The sequence below is a fragment of the Apodemus sylvaticus genome, chromosome 13 (assembly GCF_947179515.1).
Source record: "Apodemus sylvaticus chromosome 13, mApoSyl1.1, whole genome shotgun sequence".
Classification (NCBI taxonomy): Eukaryota; Metazoa; Chordata; class Mammalia; order Rodentia; family Muridae; genus Apodemus; species Apodemus sylvaticus.
Window position 1 is genome coordinate 63,900,473 of NC_067484.1, and position 21,071 is coordinate 63,921,543.

The 21,071-nt window shown below is 44.2% G+C and overlaps 1 protein-coding gene across 1 annotated transcript in view; it reads right to left on the reverse strand.

The window, feature by feature from the left end:
* The window catches only part of Sh3rf2 (SH3 domain containing ring finger 2), a 106,489-nt gene extending 85,643 nt beyond the window's left edge, over positions 1-20,846 (reverse strand). The window contains exon 1 of the mRNA XM_052155481.1: positions 20,375-20,846. Coding sequence (XP_052011441.1) covers positions 20,375-20,752 — 378 coding nt within the window. The 5' untranslated portion in view covers positions 20,753-20,846. The remainder of the gene's footprint in view (positions 1-20,374) is intronic.
* Between the last annotated feature and the right edge of the window lie 225 nt (positions 20,847-21,071).

Genomic DNA, 21,071 nt, shown 5'->3' on the forward strand with positions numbered 1-21,071 from the left:
TGTTTTTCGAGATAGGGTTTCTCTGTGTAGCCCTGGCTGTCCTGAAACTCACTCTGTAGACCAGGCTGTCCTCCAACACAGAAATCCACCTGCCTCTGCCTCCCAAGTGCTGGGATTAAAGGCATGTGCCACCACTGCCTGGTGGATTTCTGAGTTTGAAGCCAGCCTGGTCTAGAGTGAGTTCCAGGACAGCCCCAGGGCTACACATAGAAAACCTGTCTCGATAAAACCAAAAAGAAAAAAAAAAGAGGAAAGAAAGAAAGAAAGAAAGAAAGAAAGAAAGAAAGAAAGAAAGAAAGAAGAAAGAGAGAAAGAAAGAAAACAACTCTATCGCCAAGTAAGGGAAAGTGCCACAGTGACAGCTGAAGATGACATCCTCAGGGTCCCCCCCAACTACAGCTCCTTTGAGATTGTCCTGGGGGTAAACAAACGAAGATGGATTCAGGAAGACAGCGGCTCCTGAAAAATCCTGCTGGCTTCAAGAATGTTAGCAATTTACCCTCTTCATTTTCTCTCCATGGGCGACTTGGCAAGAGTCAAGGTTGGGCAGCGTTCACTCGCGGTAGGAGTATGTGTTAGCAAAACTCATTTCAGCATTTGTATAAAATTTCCATCAGTTGCTTGCTGCTTCCAAATATGACACTACCTGGGAAGGCTCTTTGAGGGGTTGTACTTTACATTCCTGCCCTGTTTTCCAGGGAAAGAGAGATTGCCAACTGCTTTGCCTGTTGGGTTCTTTTGATCCACACTTTGACCTGGCTAATGAATCTTTAAGTGCCAATAGCAATTTTCCATCCTGTTACTATTCTTCAAAGGTAAGAATCTCATTTTCTATTTCATCAGAGTGCTGATGGTAAAAACACCAGTCCCCCTCCTGTTTGTTGTTGTTTTGTTTTTTTTTAACAAACATTCCTTTTGTTTTCTGCTCACAAAAAGAAAATAGGCAGCTAGAGAGGTCAGACACAAGCGAGGTAGATACTGGAGAACTGAAGAAAACGCGTGAGGGGAGATAAGATTTAATTTCTTCTTAGTTTTGTCAATAGATGCGAAAGAGTGTTTGGACTCAGATCTAAGCCTTATTTGTTAAGCTTTTGGGTCATATCAGATCAGCAGACCTTAATTAAGCATCACTCATCAAACCAAGCCATGTTGAAAGAGGCTTCCTTCTGGGATGGTGGCGCTAAGATTACATGCGTCTCAGCTCACTGATGCCATATTGGATGCTTTGTGTTGGTTTTTTGTTTTGTTGTTGTTTTTTTTGGGGGGGGGGAGCACTTGCTTGTGATTATTTTGAGTTTCCTGCCCTGGAGCCTGTCTTCTGCTTTGATAGCTTACCCACCCTCTCCTGTGTATTAGTGACTGGTAGGACTGTCACTAGTAGCTAGGGGTCTAGGCTGTGTCAGTAGGATGTACCTGACTTGGCTTTCAAGTTGGGAACTAATGATGGGGGGAAAAAGTATCAGAGATGCCTCCATCCCTACTCTAGACCAGAGCACATTGGCCTCCAGTAGAGCAGCAGGGTTAGGACCAAGGGGAGGCCTTGTTCACTGTGTGAGCAAGCTCACATATGCAAGTCAGCAGGGTGCTTCTGGAACAGTTGTTCCTCATAGGATGGCTAGCCTTCGACCATCGGCTTTCTAAGCCCCCTAAAACTATGACCGCCTGCCATCTTTAGTTTGGTGGTTTGTTTTCTTCTGCCTCCTCCTCCACTGGTAGATTTTACTCTCTACTGAAAGTCTTGGCAGGGTTGCCCATCTTCAAACTAAATCATAGAAACCACAATTTTTCAGATAGAGAGACTAGTGCTCACACATGCAGGAAGCAGAAGCAAGGCAGAGGAGAGTAGTCTTCTAGAACTGTGTGGGCCCTCAGAAGCACTGAGACCAGCTGAGCTGAACTTTCTAGTCTACCAGCTAACAAACTCCTACATTTGTTTAAGCTCATTTGAGGTGGTTTCTGTCACTTGCAACTAAAAGCTTTGGCAAGCAGAGATAAAAGCAAATGAATTTGCCCAGAGTCTCAAAGTGTTCACCCCCTTTCTGTCTACCCCAATCCTCTTTTCTTTATAAATCATTTAAAATGGGAAATGATTAAAAATGTTAAAACAATAAAGCCAAAGTAGTTAGTCATATTGCATAAATGGGTGTGGTGCCTATGATTTTAGATAACAGTACCAATGAATAAGAGAGATATTTCCTAAGAGCTCATGCTTACTTTCTTTACAATATCTATATTACATTTTAAAGATAATCTTATTGCTGTTTTTTTGGACAGCTTATCCCTTTCACTTTTATGGGAGTCTTAGAAAACTGCCCTTTGAGGTTCAAAATTGGCATGAACCACAAGACCATATAAACACCTGGTTGCTGAACTCAGGAGGTCTGAAAACACCCCGCTGCCAAGCACCACCCAGAATCTGCATATATTCATATTTCAAACATATCTCGTAGGGTGCCACCAGCTTTGGAGGCAAACAAATCAAACAGCCTGTTGAAGATGCAAAGCAGCTTGGGAAAATACAAAGAGCTCTGCCTGAGAGCCAGCCTGAAGTTTGTTCCTTGTGTACAACGACTGGCAAACTGTGTGACCTTGGAATCCCCGTTTCTTTCATCAAACTGTATACTCCACATTTGTATAGTAAGACATCGGAAAAGATGTCTTTTTTATTACCCTCTCTTCTTTAAGGGTTCTTAACACCTGCATTTTATGATTCATTATCAGGTGCATTTTAAAGGAAAGTTATCAGAGAGCTTGGTTTAGTGGCTCTTGTAATACCTAGGTCAGACTGGGCCTTAAGGAGTCATGGGAAGAATTTGGTTAGATGAGTTTTCCTAGGAAGACAACCTGCCCCAGGTCTTTAGAGTGAAGTCTCCAGAGCCAGCTCCAAAGATACGGCTTCACTTCACTGTGACTCTGCTCTTGCCTGAAGGAGTCAGTGCTCTGCTTCCATTTCCTGCCCTTCTCAGAGCTGTCTGCCTCGCATTCCTCAGGTATCAGCATAAATGGTGGTCTCCAGGGAGGCTTTATTTGGCCACATTCAGCAAAGGTCTTTTTGTATTCTACTTTGTGACACTTGATGTCAGCAGACACATCACAAGTTGCAATCATTTCTGGTGTGTGGTGGAGGTGGTGGTAGGTGTATCTGTGCATATGTGTGTGATGCTCTTGGGTTCTACTAATATCTGCTTCAAGGCCTTCACCATTTCTATTCCAGTCAGCTCATTTCCCAGCTAGCCTCAAACTCAGAGATTTACCTACTACAGACTCTTGGGATAAAAGGCATGAGGCACCACTCCTGGGTATATTTTCTTGTTTATGTCTTATTTATATTTTCTTACATTTTGTATATTCTATTCTGTTAATTTAGAAACTGTTTAGAATCACAAAAAATAACTAGAGAAATACAAAAATTTCTTATATAGCCTGTATATAAGAAGAGAGTACTCAGTGTAGGTTTTTGTAACTGATGAATGCCAGTTGTTAGTTATTGAAATGCAGAATTTCTTCATTCCATTTAGCTTAATTTATAGCAGTCTTCTACACACACATAATGACAAATGCTTTCCACACCTATGGCTAATGTTTTACATCCAGATTGGTAGACTTAATATTAATAAACCAGCATTTATGAGTTGTTAACTAAAAGTCATACTTTATTCAGACTACATTTGTTGTTTTAAATATTCATGTGTCTGTGCCCCAAATATATTCACTTGTTTCTTGTGTGTGTTCATTTTCTATTGTCAATACCTGCAATTTTTGAGACTGTTTTCTTTCTAGAATCTGTTTTGCTCCTAAGGATGACATCACAGATGGGGTGTATAAACATACCAGATCTATCACCTGTTAGTAGAATGTATCAATAATCTCCCAGAGTTTTACCCCAGGATTAAGCTTCAGCCAGATGGCAGATGGCTTCACTGTATATCCTCATTGCCCATCCTCTGTTCCCTAGATGACGTCCCCACACCCTAACAATGCTCTATGTCTTCTAAGTTATCAGTGAGGGGACCCAAGTTAGAGCTCGGGTGATTGTGTGGGCATGCATTAATGTGTGTATGTGTTGTTCTTTTTACTTTTCTTAATAGAACATATATCGATCTATCTTGTTCACAGCTATCTCCTAGTGCCTAGTTTACTGTCCAGTTTGCAGAGAGTGCTCAGTGTAGGTTTTTGTAACTGATAAATGTCAGTTGTTACAGTTATTGAAATGCAGAATTTCTTCATTCCACTGAAGACTGCTTAATTTATAGCAGTCTTCTACACATACATAATGACAGATGCTTTTCAAAATGGAAGTTTGTGGGGCCAGGGAACCATGGGACTTGGGGGAACAAGTCGAGATGAGGTGTGTCAAACCTCCAAAATCTTGTCCTGAGATTGGCAAGAGTAGGATAACTGTCCCACTGCACTGGACCTGTGTGTCCTGATGCTCATAGCCCATCACCTCTATCTTTGCCTTCCAGAGGAGATCACGAAGTGGGTAGCCAGGTTAAACGTCCTCTCCACTTATAAGGTCATGTCCAGCAGTTGCTGGAATTCCTTTTTATGCAGATGAGGCATCCCCAGTGCCCTGGGCCCAGCCAATAAAGTACACTCACCACGAGAGCCCCCCCCCCCCCACCTCCCAACGGTTTAAATAACCTTTTAATAGGGGAATAGCCTTCCCCTATTAAGGAAGCTGTCTCACTGAAGCTGTCTCCCAAGATTCTGTTTTCAGTGCCTCCTGAGTTCTCTGTGCCTGAGGTCTCTTTCACTCCCAGCCATCCTCCTGCCTTGCTACCCCTCTCAGGATCCACATGTAGATGCTACAGTGGTCAGGGAAGCAGAGGCTGAAGAGCAGAAACCAAAAATATTTTTCCCTAAAAGGCTTTGAAGAATAGCGTTCCTGTTAAGGTGTTCTAGCAGTTTGATATGCTCAATGGCTCTTTACAAGGAAAGGATGTCAAAAAGGGTTCTCTTAGGAGTGTGACACTTCTTGTCAGAGGCACTCGGTGTGTTCCGCCCGGTGTGGGGCCACTTCAGAGATCTTTAGCAGTGGAGACCGCAGCATGGTCATTTGTGGGTGCTTTAAAACAGAAAGCATCTGGACCTTGGACCAAGTGCATACAGTGAAATGAGTTGGATACTCGTATAGAAGGTATGGCAACAAAAAAAAATCTAATAATAAAACTCAGGAATACAGGTTAGTCCTTGAATATATTGGTTATTCTGGAGAACTTCTGTGTGTTGTGTTGTATGCTACACCCATTCTTAAACAAGAATAGCAGGAATGTGAAGCCAGTTGTTATTACTTTAACACCCCCACCTTCACACACATACACCCATTCTCGAACTGTTGCTCTATACTGCTCCTTGTGTCAATAACACTTAAAACTAGCTCATTGGGTGAACTCAGTGAAATCTTCAGTTTGAAAAAAATAAGATTGAGAATAAGATATTATTGACAATAAAATGCACCTGTTTGGAGTTACCTTAAAAAAGATAACTTTTAAAGGTTCCTATTAGCCGGGCAGTGGTGGTGCACGCCTGTAATCCCAGCACTCTGGGAGGCAAAGGCAGGCAGATTTCTGAGTTCGAGGCCAGCCTGGTCTACAGAGTGAGTTCCAGGACAGCCAGGGCTATTCAGAGAAACCCTGTCTCGAAAAAACCAAATCCAAAAAACAAAAAAAGGTTCCTTTTTTAAGACAGGGCAAGGGGGCTGGAGTGATGGCTCAGTGATTAAGAGCACTGACTACTCTTCCGAAGGTCCCCAGTTCAAATCCCAGTAACCACATGGTGGCTCACAATCATCTGTAATGGAATCCAATGCCCTTTGTGTCTGAAGACAGCTACAGTGTACTCATATATAAATACATATCTTTAAAAAAAAAAAAAGGATGGTGACTCGTCAGTGAGATATTTCCCATTGCTCTCCAGAGGTGGGTGGAGGGAATAGAGTTCACCCAAGCCCGGGAGGTGGATCTTCTCTGGAAGCCAAAGAGAGGATTAAGGTATGGGAGAGGTAGCCAGCTGGCTTTAGAGGACCCTCAAGATCTCTTTTAGATGTCAAATTCCAGAATATAAGAATGGATGGCTTACAATAGACCTTGGATGTGTGGTTGGCAGTACTGAGGTTTAAACTAGTAAGGAGACCTGAGAGGAATACACAAATGCATGGTAAGTGAACAGCTGCGTGTTCTGTGTGTTACGAGTACTCTGCACAGGTAAGTGGAGCTTCAGCACCAACCCCCTCGTGTGGGGGTCTAGAGCAGTTCTTCTCAACCTTTCCAATGCTGCGACCGTTTAGTACTCTCTACTCATAAAATTATTTTTGTTGCTACTTCATAACTGTAATTTTGCTACTGCTATGATCTGTAATGTAAATGTCTGTGTTTTCTGGTGGTCCCTGTGACCCCAGGGGCTTGAGACCCACAGGCTGAGAACTACTGGTCCAGCGTGTGGCGTTGGAGTCAGTGTACATGAGTGACCTTAGACATATGTCCTATTTCTCCTGAGCCTTAGTTTTCCTGTTGTGAACAGGTATTTGCTCTGTGGTTTAAATCATCACAGCCCTTGAATACTGGAAGGCTTCGAGATCATGGCTATTTTTTTTTTTTTACCTGAGAACCATTACATTAAAAGCCTCCTTAAAATTATATGTATATAGATATTTCTGTTTCTTCTGCATATTCTCTAAAATCGAAAAGGGAAAACTTTAAATTTAGGATGCTAGAATATTCAGAATGAGAATTTGAAACTTTCCCCTGAAGCCATAGTCGCTGCCAAGGTTTGGTAGAGCTCTGATGAATTTCGTGTCCATGGCAGCCTTTTATTTTTTGGCTGAGACGGGGTTGGTAGCTGGGTTTCCTGACGTTCAGGCTTGGCTTTCTGCCACCTGCCAAAATGACAGGTTTCTGTAGGGAATGGAACATAAATATTTTGCTCTGACTCTGTTTATATTTTGAGGAAGGCAAACTAGTTCTGGCCCAGAGCTTGTCATAACTCCCAATAAAACTTCTCCCCCCCAATTTCCCATCCTTGCACATCTGATTTCCTATTGGCTTCCCTCTCGCTCTCCTTGTGCTTGACTTCTGCCCTCTAACCTCTAACCTCCCATTCACCCTTCCAGCCTCTCTCCTCTATCTTCCTTTTTTCTCCCTTTTCTCTACTTACCTAGATTTCCTTTTTTTATGATGGAAATTTTTAAATTTCTGATCAGGCAGTCCTAGTTAAGACCGAACACATCATTGCCATGGAGTTGAGCTAGCTAAGGATCAAATCACTCTCTGGAAGCTTCTGAGAAGCGGTCTCTGGAAGCGTTAGCTTGGAGATATGAGTTCCAGCAGGAAGTAGCCAGAAATGGCAAATCACGTATGTGCCACAGGGTTCCAGGAAATCATCCCGTGGTCCTCGTCCCTGTGGTTTCCCTGCTAAGTGCACAGTGCCTGGGATTCAGGCAGATCAGCTTCAAGTCCTGGCTCTGCTGCTAATTAGCTGTGTTTTATGTAAAAAGGATGAGAAATACTGCAGACCTTCAAGGACTAGTGGAGGGAGTAAAGAAAACCACGTTTATTTTGCACGTTGCCTGGACTATGGGACATGACGTATGGTTCCAGTCATTGCCAAGGTAAGGATTAACCATAGTAGTCATCCCCATACCTGCTTCTTTTTCTAGCCCTTTTATCATTTCCAAATCAGTCAGACACTAGTCAACACTTGTCTTGACTAGTTTTGTTCCACTCTCCAGGTCTTAAGATGCGAACAGAAGGCAGGAAGGCACCACATCTCTCCTCCAACCTAACTGTGGACAAACATGGACCTCAGAAAACAAAAGTAAAGCTGGGTGCTGGTGTCACACACCTTTAACCCCAGCACTCAGGAGGCAGAGGCAGGCGAATCTCTGAGTTTGAGGTCAGCCTGGTCTCTAAAGCAAGTTCTAAGATAGCCTGGGCTACACAGAGAAATCTTGCCTTGAGCTCCCTCCCCTACACCCCCAACTTAAGAGAACAAAAGTGAGGTAATAAACGGAAATGTGCTTAATGCAAAAATGTTTCTCTTTCCAATATAAAGGGAACTAAAAGGAAGGGATGGAACAATTTTGTTCTGTGAATACGCTGGGGTAAAGCAGCGCTGGCGTCTCCTTCCACCCTCTCACGCAGTTCCACCCTCCTGTAAATGCACAGAGACAAATGCCTTGAATTTTCTCGATCCACTGAAATTCACTCCAAGGAGACACTCCAAGGAGCTTTGGAAGCTGGTGCGTCTCTGGAGAGGGGGGAGGGGACTCTTCTCCTTCCCTGCTCCCTTTCTCTTGTTTATCAAAAGTTCCAAATAAGATTTATCATCACCCTGGGTTACTCATATCCAGGCAGCTTGTTAATATTTCAGATAAACACTGTTCCTGAACACAGCCCTGCATGGTTCTATTCCTGTTCTGTGCCCAGTGATTCTGTCACATCGCCTTGGTAACCAATTAAAATACTCTGATGTGTACGGTGATATCATTCCGAGTTCTGCAAAAACCAGGGCGACCTACTCAGAAGACATGCCAGTCACCTGGCGTTCTTCTTGCAATCCGCTCCATTCTGGTTTGAGTCTCTCTGTCTCTCTCTGTCTCTTTCTCTGTCTCTCTCTCTGTCTCTCTCTGTCTCTCTCTGTCTCTCTCTCTCTGTCTCTCTCTCTCTCTCTCTCTCTCTCTCTCTCTCTCTCTCTCTCTCTCTCCTTTCTGAAATCCAATTACCCTTGAATCCTCTGCAAGCTCTTACATGCCATTCCTAACCTGGCCCTAAGTCAAGAAACACCTTTGTCAACCAGACAGAAGCTGGTACTGATTCTGGGAGCAAAATGGCTGGCTTTCTGGTAGCCTCAAGGGAAGCCAGCAACCTCCAGGGTCACTCTTCAGCCTCGAGACAGATAAATCTGAGTGTGGTTTCTTACAGCATGGCAAACATTAGGCATTCAAATAACTGTTTAGTGAGTGCTGGTTGCCTGGAAAGGGCTAGATACAGAGGGAGAAAGGAATTTTTCTTTCTTTCTTTCAAGATTTATTTATTATATATAAGTACAATATAGCTGTATTCAGACACACCAGAAGAGGGCATCTGCTCTCATTACAGATAGTTGTGAGCCACCATATGGTTGCTTGGATTTGAACTCAGGACCTCTGGAAAAGCAGTCAGTGCTCTTAACCATTGAGCCATCTCTTGAGCTAGAGAGGGGACTTTCTTAACCATAGAGTTTAAGGTCATTGGGCAAGAGTAGATATGCAACCTGGCAGAGCTGGTAGCAACAGGGAACCCCGGGAATCTAAGGAGTCACATAAGACTGATCTGGGGTGTAAGCAGAGGACTTGTTTCCCAGAGGAAAGAAGACTTCCCAGACCTAAGAGCGAGTCTCAGTAGTCTCAGATAGCTACATGGGGTTAACTTCCTGATTAGGAAAAATGTCATACTTTTGCCCTCCTGTCCCTGGCTCTTTGATGGATGTCCTCAGTGTGGGTGGTCTGTTTTGAGCTCTCTGGGGTTGTCTGCTTTATTTCTCCTTCTCCAGGCTAGTATCCTATTAACTTTTTGGGGAGAAGGGCTATACTAAGTGCTCTAATAATCAGTGTATTTTGAAGTTTGTGATCTTAATGTTGTCTATCATTGCCTAGGTTATTAGTGACCGAGACCATGTACATTAAAACAAAAAACAACAACAACAAAAAAAACCAAAGATGCAACTCAATCACTTCTCAGAACTCTCCCACAGCTACTGCAGGGATGCTAGAATTTGACCTGTAATCATATTATCCTATAAAAATAATATCCACAGCAGCTGGGCCTACTGTGTATAATGTAGAGAGTCCAGCAGCACACATTTCTGTGACTACATGTAGAGTGAGAGTCTTTGAGCTGGAGAGATGCACTGGCTGCTCTTCTAGAGGGCCTGGATTCGATTCCTAGAACCTATACAGTGGCTCACAACTGTCTGTAACTCCAGATCCAGGGGTTCTGATTCCCTTTCTTGGCCTGTGCAGGCACTGTATGCAAATAGTGCACAGACATACATTGCAGGCAAAATATCCAAATACATAGTAATAAATTAATTTCTTAAAATTAAAAACACAGCTGGGTGGTGGTGGCAGCGCACACCTATAATCCCAGCACTTGGGAGGCAGAGGCAGGCAGATTTCTGAGTTCGAGGCCAACCTGGTCTACAGAGTGAGTTCCAGGACAGCCAGGGCTACACAGAGAAACCCTGTCTCTAAAAACAAAACAAAACAAAATAAAACAAATTAAAAAACACATTAATTGAGAATCTGTGGGTCAAAGTGTTTTGCCCTAGGAATGACACTCTACATGGACTGTGTCGGCAGGGTTGGTCAGTCCCTCACCTGTTATCTTAGCATGCTGTGCTACGTTTAGGATGTATTAACTCTTCACCGTGGCTAGTGTATAATGCTCTTTGAGGACAAGAGTCATGTCTCATTTGCTTTCGTCTTCACTGAAGCCGAAGAGAAAGGCTATGAGTACAGTGCCTCCAAGAGCTTGCTATCCATCAGGCCCTGGGTTAGGGAATTCCTAGAATTTTTCTTGATTTATGCACTGAGTGGCACCAGGATTGTTATTTTATTTAATGTGTGGGTGCATGGGCAAGTATCTGTGCATGTGTGTGGAGGGCAGAGGGAACCTCAGGATTAATCCTTAGGAAGGCCATCTACTTCCTTTAAGACAGGGTCTCTTGAGCTGGAGAGAGGGTTTAGTGGTTAAGAAAACTATTTACTTTTACAAAGGACCCAGAGTCAATTTCCCGGCACCTACATGGCAGCTCACAAGTGTCTGTAAGTCCAGTTTCAGAGGATCTAGCACCTCATGAAGACATACATGTAGGCAAAACACCAATGCACAGAAAATAAAAAAAATTAAAAATTACACATATATACATATACATATACCCATACCCATACCCATACCCATACCCATACCCATACATATACATATACATATACATATACATATACATATACATATACATATACATATACATATACATATACATATGGTCTCTCATGGGCTGGGGCTCACCAATCAGGTCAGTGAGCCCCAGGGATTCTTCGCTCTGCTTTCCTAGTGTACCACCATGCCCAGTATTTTGACATAGGTTCTGGGGGTTGAATTCTAGTTCTTGTTCTTGCTTTACTGAATGAGACAATCAGCATACAGCCCCCAGTATGCTATGTACCCCATGTTCACAGCACAGAAATGGCCATTTCTCTAAGTGGTGTAGCATTTTAGAAGATACATGTGGCCACCTGGGTGAGCATACCTTAAGTTAACCTTAGTAGGAGCTAGACCATTGGCTGGATACTTTATAAATACTGTCCCACTGAATTCTCCAACTTGTTCTGTGAGATGTATCCTGCTATTTCTAGTTGATACCAACAATTTTCAGAGTTGCTAAGCACATAGTCAGTACATATCAAACCAGGGCTCCTCTTCAGAGTCACAATACTATCTTTTTGTTTGTTTATCTTATGGTAAGTCTAATCAGAAGAGGCAGAAAATTTGAAATACATATTTTAAAATGCTAAGACATCTGTTTCCTTATTTAGAAACAAAGACACACACTCATAGACACACAGATAAACACAGATACATGCAAACAGACACATACAGACACACACACAGACATACACACACATACAGACACACAGACGCACACATTCACGCACAGACATGCACACAGGCACATACACAGACACATATTCAGACATACATACACACATGCACATAGATACACATATGAACACACATGCACACATACACAGAGACACACATATGCACATACTGACAGACAGACATGCACACACACACACACACACACACACACACACATGAGAGGTGGAGAATCCTATGCACACACCAGGTACTGGGGGGAAGGGGGGACTGAGAAGCTACACTGGGTCCACAATTTCATGTTGAGATGATGAAAAAGTTCTGAGATAGTGAGTGACTATGGTTGCAACAGATGAAGGCTGTCCGTGCTGCCAAGCGATGAGTACAGAAGGGCCTAACACGGCAGACTTAACACCATGTATGGTAAAATTAGGATTTTGGCGACAGCGGAGTCCCCTGACCATGTGCTTATCCACAGTGAGAGTGGAAGTGAGATCAGTTCAGCTTGTAACTCACAGGCAAATTATTTTGGAGCCTATTCCTTTCCGTGGCCCACACCCATGAACTCTGACAATGTGTGCCTACCAAGAACCAAGAAGTGTGAGTGGACTCATGGTGTGCGACAAAGGAGGTTAGCCTTGTGCAGAGTGGCAGTTCTAGTCTTCAGGTTAGCGATTCATGACCCGAGTGATTGTGAACCTGACCCACCATGTTTTTTAACAGTGTGATGTTCATCCATCAAAAGGTGTTTAAGGAGGTGACTCACGTCAAAAGCATCTCAGGCACCATGTGCTTTGTACCTAATATAGTGTGCATATCATTCCTCACATAGCTCTGTAACAGCTTAATTCATGAAGGACTCATTTCTGCACCAAGAGGAGTTAGCCTGTGGTTCCATATAGTCTACTGGAGGCATGAACTCATCTATTTATTTATTCTAACTTTCAATAAACATTTTGGAGCTCCTACCATGGGCTAGGCTGTAAATGAGGGGCTCTGAGAACAGTATTGAAAGGTGAGGTTTGTGTTCTCTTGGTATCTTGAAGAAAGACCGAAGAATTGACAGAGATCTGAGCTGAATTCAGTGAGAGTTCCTGATGTGACCCATCAGGACAGGGCCTGTGTGTGGCAGGCACTGAGTACTCTGGCTTCTGAGATGGACCTCTGGGGTTGTGTGTCAGGAGTACTGCTGACGGAGACTGCAGGAAGCCGCGCACAAAGGACCGCATCCTGTGCTGTTCTGTCACTGGTGTTTTGGGTGCTGAGGCTGGCATTCCTACATGCTTGGTTTACTAGGTGACCTGACCATGTGAAGAGTGAAGATTGGCTCTGCTTTCTGCTGCTCCTCCATTTCCCAACGTGCTTAGCCACCACCTTGGAGCACACCTATCTCATTCAACTGTATCAAATCCATCAAGACTCTGCTGGTGTGGCTGCAAGGCCACATACTGATGTGCAGCTAGTTTGGCATGGCTATCGGAGTGATTTTATTACGGGGAGCGACTGACACACACCTTCCAAGTGGTATCTAGTCACCCTGATAAGAAGGCAGGACACCCTGCCTCCTCTCCACCTGTTTCCACCCTTCCAGCTGCTGTTCTAACTCAGCACATCTGTCTGCTTTTCCTTGCAGCCCATGTGCAGGTCAGACCCTGCCTTCTCATCCTTGACCCCATTCTCCTTCAGATTTTAAAAAATGCCTATCTTATACAAAGTTTCTTCAGACTGACCAAGCTTTATTCCCTCTCCAAAATGGTCTACCTCATTACCCAACATTCTTATTGTATGTTTGAGTCTATGTCTTCTTTGTCTTGTCTTAATCAACTTTATTGAATTATAACATACATATAGATTCATCCATTTAAGTATAAAAGGATGGTACATTTTTATAGAGTTCCATACAATAACACTAAACATTTTCATTATCCTCCAAATCATTATAGTTCATAATTCTGTATTTTTGGTGCTTTATATACATAAAGTAAGGCAATACTACATTTAGCACCCCCCAGCATTCCTAAAACTGGGTGTGTCTTACAATGAATAGCTAATACGGCCATGTTTCTTTTTTCTCTTATATGTCATAAGAATATAGACAATGTGTCTTATAATGGATGCCATCCATTATTTTATTACAATCAATATCTAATTTATACACAGACACATATGTTATACCTCGGTTTGTATTCTTGTATGCTGATAGCTGGGCTTCCAGCCAGTTAGAGTTGCCGACTTAGCCCTGGGAAGGTGATATCCTCACTGTGCTGTGTCGGTTACCATAGCTCCGGTGGCTAGAAACCAGTAGGAAGGAAATACTGCAAAGGATCAAGATAGTAGGTTTCAGAGTTGCTTAAAATTAATGTCTGTGTGGTGACAGAGCATGTGCACTCCAGGGCAGCGCTTCTCAATGTTTCTATCACTAAGGTCCTGACAAGAATATGGTACAGTATCGTGGAGATTTGGGGAATGAGTTCATCCTAGTTCCACAAGCCTTCAATGTTGGCTGCTCAGGAGGCTGAGGCAGTGGGATGGGACTGCAGGGTAAACCCAGAAAGAGCTGGGCAATTTATCAAGACCTTTCTCTCAAATGAATAAAATAAACAAGAAGGCATGGGGGAAGGAGCTCAGTAGCTGAATACTTGCTAGGTGTGTACAAGACCCTAGGTTCAATTTCCCCAGCACCAAACAGGAAGAGGAAGAGGAGTTTGGGAAATGGATTTTTATTACAATCGCTCACGTGGAGAGTCCCAGTTCATTAGAGGCTAAAGTCTTTTGAAATCTCAACAGCATTCTGAAAAGAAGTTTATAGTTTTGTGGTTTGACTCTGGAGCTCTGTGGGATACCCATTAAGGGTTTATAGTGCACACATGTGAAAGGCTGGTTTCTGGACTAAGCAAAAATGAAAAGAATGCAAAAGGTAGCAGAACCCTGGGATGGGTCGGCCCAGGCCATAGGCTACACCAGTACTTTCGCTCACTACCCTCTTTATAGTATGATGAGACGTGTATGGCAATCTTTCATAATCAGAAAGGAAAACAGCACCAACTATGCATATGCTAATCCCCAAAGTGGTGTTTCCCTTGTGGATAATTGATGTCAACTAAGGAGAACTTCATGCCCCACCCACATGCCTTAGAGCTGAGGCCTCTCCTGGGGAATGAGCCAGACACCTTTAACCAACGGGAAGCAGGTCAAGGTAACACGGGGGCTCTCGGAAACAGTGAGGATCCCATGAAGAGATAAGAGATAAGTCATCTAAGAGATAAGAACTTAACAAAATAAAAAGTAATGCGATAAATGAAAACCACCATGTCAAAGGCCATCCAGAGACTGCCCCATCTGGGGATCCATCCCATCTACAGACACCAAACCCAGACATTATTGCAGATGTCACGAAGTGCTTGCTGACAGGAGCCTGATACAGCTGTTTCCTGAGAGGCTCTGCCAGAGCCTGACAAAAACAGAGGCAGATGCTCGTAGCCAACCTTTGGACTGAGCACAGGGTCCCCCAATGAAGGAGTTAGAGAAAGGACTGAAGGAGCTGAAGGAGTTTGCAACCCATATCAATATGCAACAATATCAACCAACCAGACCCCCCAGAGCTCCCAGGGACTAAATTGCAACCAATGAGTACACATGGAGGGACCCAAGGCTCCAGGTGCATATGTAGCAGAGAATGACCTTATCTGGCATCAATGGGAGGGGGAGGCCCTTGGTCCTGTGAAGACTCAATGCCCCAGTGTAGGGGAATGCCAGGGCCGGGAGGTGGGTGGGTGGGGGAGCACTCTCATAGAAGCAGGGGAAGGGAATAGGATAGGGGTTTTCCGGAGGGGAAACCAGGAAAGGGGATAACATTTGAAATGTAAATAAAATAAAATATACAATAAAAAAATAAAGAAAACCACCATATCAAAATTGGACAGTCCAAGCCAACAGAATAAAAAAGCCCCAAGAGAAGGTACAAAATCACTTGTTTATACTTTCAGGAGTCTCCTAACAATATTAAAGGGAAAAGTATGATATATATACAGAGAGCCTGGTGCAGATTCGTAGATCCTGTGCATGCTCCAGTCTCTGAGTTCATATAAGCATTGCTCAGTTGTTTTAGAGGGCCTTGCTCCCAGCAGACTTTTCGATGGCGGATGCTTTATCATTTACTGTTGCTAATTCGTCTAAGCACCGGTTGGGTACCAGGCACTTATGCTAAGCACTCAATATGCATTGTCATGTTTTAGCTTCATAATGACCTTATGCTGTATGCATGTTGTTATTAGCTACATTTTACGATACAGAAACAGAGGATTAGAGGCGTTATGTGACTTGCCCAGAGTGTCACAGCTAACAAATGCTAAATCCCAGCACAAAGGCAACTCCGTTTGACCAGAAGTCTGTGAGCACAGTTAGCAATGGAAGGGAGAGTGAGATATAACTAGCAATTGGTGTATTGAGGGCACGTGACAGCAGTGATCTCAGGACCCTGTGCTTTTCCAAAGTTGTTGGCAAATAAATCTGAGTGAAGCCGGAGAATCACCCGTGTCTCCTGGTTTCTCACCCTCAGCCTCCATGTACTAGAAACCTTCCACCTGCTATGTGTGGTCGTCCCAGGTGTCACCTGACTGCTGTTTTCAGGGACTGGAATGATTTTAGTGTCTGCACACTTAGCAAAACCCACCATCTGTATTACAGCTTAAAAACACAGCTGGGACCCAAGAAAGGGGCACATCACCTTGTGGTTTCTGCCCGACCTCAGCTCCCCCAAGTGCTTTCTAGCCTCTTTTATTTTTCCTCCTCAGTTGCTTGAAACAGCAGCGGAAGAAGTTTCTATGATAATGCCACCTGGTCTGTGCATGGGGACAGCAGGTGTATTCTCACTGATGTGAGGTGTGATTGTCACAGTGCTTAACAATGCAGGTAGAAAGTCCAGCCCTGAGAGACCCAGACTGGTGACAGTTATGCTGAGGAAGAGGAGGAGGCAGGGAAAGGGGAAAATGCAAAATTAATGAATCAGCATTGCTTGGGAGGTGACCCAGATTCTTGCTCTCTGTATATGGTTTTAAAATTTTTGAACTATTCAGAGAACTGAAGCTTGCGAGCTCTCTCTGAACATCAACCCCACAGCTCCCTAAGGGTTCTGGAAGAATGGAACCCCAAAGTTAGCCTGTGCTGAGATGTCATATACCTGAATTATGTCCCATAGAGCATTTAGAAGAAAACCACACAAGGCAGAAAATCAGGTACCAAGAATCCTTTTGGGTTTGGCACTTAATTCACAAAGGGGTGACAGAGGGTGGGTAGTTTTGAGTAGAAAATGCTGAGTCATTTCAGCAATGGTCACAGCTAATATTTATTGAGCCAGTCAGTGCACTAAGAGTTAATGGGCGTGAATCAGCTACTTATATCTCACAACAGCACTCTGAGGTAGGTACTACTATTATCTTCAATTTGCTGATGGAGAATTGAAGGCCCCGAGATTTAAGTGACTCAGTTAAAGTACACAACCACTGAAGGAGCAGACTCAGAGTTTGGAGTTTTAATTTCTCAATACCTTTATTTCCTGCCTTGAATTTCCTGAATAATAATGAAGAAATATTATTAAACTGAATGAGGAGGAAAAGAGAGAAACTCTTTGGCAACTCAACATCTTTTCGAAGGCTTGTGCAGTTCCTTTGGCTTGGCTGCATTGTGAGGAACACCCCGGAGCTGAGGGATTTGTACCAGAAGGAGCCCACCAGGGCTCCCAATCTGGCTGGAATAATTGTATGCTGTAAAAGCCTGTAGCCGTGTCTCAAGTTTTCTTTTTACACAATCAGTTTGGGAGGGATTTAGATGTGTAGGCACAATGGGCTAATTTTTCTCTCTCTTGGGCTGGCAGCACGAGGTGTGACTGTTGGCTCCACCCTGGCATACTTGCTGGCACAACAGGCATCAGGTCTCTTAGAGCCAACAAGAAGGATCCTGATGAGCTTGTTTGGTGGCTGAGCCTGGGCGCGCAGAACAGACTTGGGGCTTGTGGGTAGGAAGTTAAATGAACTCCTTCAGAGCACCAGGCTATCAAGGACGCCTATGAAAGAGGTGTTTTACAAAATGGTACCCTATGACAACAGATTATTTTCCCTGCTCAGGGGAGTACTTTGACTTGGTGTTACCCCAGGTTCACCACAGACTCATGTTTAATAACAATGCCGGTTCCATCTTGCTTCAAGGGCTATAACTCCTGTGTTTTTGCAGAATGCCTCCATGAGTGGCAGGGCACAATAAACAGTCAATAGTGATGTTTACCATGATAACAATCTTCCAGTGCCTTTCATCTGAGGCTCTCAGACTGCTTTGCAATCAATAATTAGTTAGGTGTCGAGGTGGCTCTCTCGTTTTTTATAATATATTTTCCCATTTTACAGAATTCTAAATTGAGACCCAGCCAACTTAAGTGGCTTGGCCAAAGTCATACTGAGAGTTTAAATTAAAGATAATGATGGTGCTTTGCATTTCCCTGGCAGATGTTGTCCATGGTGATACAGCATGTTGCAAAGATAATTTCACAGTGCCTTAGAGAAGGAGTGGGGGGGAGGGGTAGCGATATTGGCTTGCTTGGATAAACTGAGACAAAGAGGGCAAATAACTCCGGGGGTTGGGGGGTGGGGGATGGTTTGGATGATGTTGCAAGTCCAGTCTCAGAGTGACTGAGCTGAAAGGCACGATGGCTTGATGCTTTCATACAGGAAAGATAGTTCTATTTTTTCAAGCAGAAACAAGCTGTACAATGATACCACATTAACATCCGGGAATGGGCTTGTTCACGTCCCAGCAAGAGGCAAAGGGCATGAGGTGAATACTTCACAGAAAATAAATGAATGACTTGGGGGGTGCTAGTGGTGGGCTGCCAGCTCCTCTCTTTGGAGAACATGTCTATTAATTCAGATTCTCTTGGAAAGCATAAGCCCTCGAGGACTCAAATCTGTGTCTCAGCTAATGACAGGCCTAGGTCCAGGACAGCTTGGTGACTAGGCAAAGACACATCCCTGTCTTCCTTGTCTCATGTTCCAAGTCTCCAAGAAGAGGTCCAAGGACACCCACTATCTTAATGTCTTATGTACTATCTGTTCTCCATCTCCCCTGTGGAGGAGCATGCTCTGTGACTCCTGCATAGTTAACTCCCTGAGAACGGTGGAATCGCTTTTCTTAGCAACACGAGGGAAAGACCAAAACCTAAACAGAAGTATGCAAAGCACACAGTGGATCTGCCTCCTTCAGGCAACATCCCCACAGTGAGGGTGAGCATCTCCTGAGAGACAAGTCAGACTTTCCTAGGGAAGGGGAGGGAAACGGCTTCCAGGTGTTAGGCATTCAAGGGAGATTTGCCAATCGGAGACAGATAGCTTTTCTCTGTTACCAAGGCATGTTTGAATAAAGTTCGTTCTCCACCCTACTCTACCTTTGCAAGCCTGTGGATTCTGATTGATTGAGGAGACTTCCAGAGAAGTGAGCGCCCATCCCTTCTCTGGAATGTGTTCACACACACCAGCACAACAGCAATAAAAAAAATAATCTTCAGTGAAGAAACTGCACCAATTTCCCGCTCTCATTTTTGAATCCTTACACACACAGCCCTACCACATGGCTGTCTTAAAGGCACTGTGAACTCCAAGAGACTGAACTCCCAGAAGAAAAGCTTAGGAAACAGCTATTAATGCACACCCCAGGCCTCTTCTGTGTGAGGAGAGAGTCCTGGGCTGGACACTAACTTGTACCCACTGCATCTCTCCAGAACAATCTCAGGACGCTGCTGCTAGCATTAAAGCTTGCTGTAGGCAGGACTTCGAAGAATGCATCTTTGATGGCTTAAGTATGTCAATAGTCTAAGCCATAGTGTTGTGTCCATTTTGGTTCAGGTAGTCTGGGGATGGCAATGCAAATAATCCGGATGGATTCACAGGACTGTGTTCTCCTCCAGATTTGTGCTCTTACACAGCAGTCCAGATAATGTCCTTAGGATATGCTATCAGGAGCAGACAGAGGAGCACAGGAGGCTTTACTCAATAATATATATGGTTTGGGGGTCTGTAGTGGAGCCCTTGTCCGGTATGCATTTTGTGTGTTCTCTTACTTTGTAGACACACATTGGTGGTGTTCATATACACACGGGTTCTATTATATATCCTGGCCTTTGCCACCAATCAGTTCACTCACTAGACACTTCCCTCCTGTGTGATTTCAGGCATCACGTATCTTGATAGGTATACTTCAAACACACCATGAAGGAGCATTGTCGTAACAGCACTTTAAGATAAGGGGTAGAAAGACAGATTTAGACCAATTTCAAGCAACACCTGTCACATGAAAAGCATCTCAGAAATCTCAAAAGCAACTTTCAGTCTTTCTTTGTTCCTCATGACCACGGTAGTTCCCACACATTGGTCCGGCCCCTGAGCAGCACACAAGAAAAACCAAGAACGATCATCAATAAGTATTTTCCTCATTCAACTCCCTCTGGAAAAGAACTAAAGAAAATCTAGCAAGCGTTCAAAGTTCTGAGACCAGTTGTCAGACTGGTCAGGCTCAGAGTTCCCATTGTGTCTCTGGAAAGTGGTCACAGCTCACTCAACTGATTTCTAGGCAGTCATCTCCTGCACTCTGGTAGAAGTCTGCCTACATGTGGCTGAGGGAAATCTGTTCTCGGTACACACATAGCCAACCTCCAAAGCGCACATGTTACGAGCAAGCGAGATTTCTCTTACCCCATCCATGTGGATCTTGACACTGGGCACCAGCCGGAAGGGGCTGGCCTGTAGACTTCTGGGGCTGCTCTTGGCTTTCCTGTTGTCCTGCAAGGTCAGTATTCGAGGCCTTCGAAAGGAACCTCCTTTCCACGGGCTCTGCCCAGAGCGCACACCATCCAGCAGACGGACCAGCAACAGGTTGGCTGGCAGAGCCTCGATGCTGCAGAACACCAGGGTCCTGCATTCCGGGCACCTCAGCTCCTTGTGGGCCTTGAAAATCCTCTGTAGACATGGTTTGCAGAAGGTGTGCTGGCAGGGAAGAACTTTGGCTGTGACATCGAGCTTTTCAAAGCACACAGGGCACTCCAGGAGATCAAGTAACGTCAAATCATCCATTTTATTTTAAAACTCCGGTCCCAACCTGGAGAAGCAGGATCCACATTGCAGGGGCAGCTGGGCAGAGGGCGTAGAGCCGGTCTTTTGGGAGCATCAGAACTCCCTGCCTGTTTGAAAGAAGGAGGAAAAAAATGTGACTGCCCTGAGAGGTGTGTCCCACCTACATGGAGGCTGTGTCTTGAGAGGCAGCTGCAAGTACTTTGTTCCGGGAGCGGCAAATGACTCATTCCCTGCAGCAGGTTAGAAGACTCAGCTTGTGCCTGCTGCAGGGATCAGAGGGAATTCTGCACAGTGACTGACTAGCAAGGGGAGAAAACTG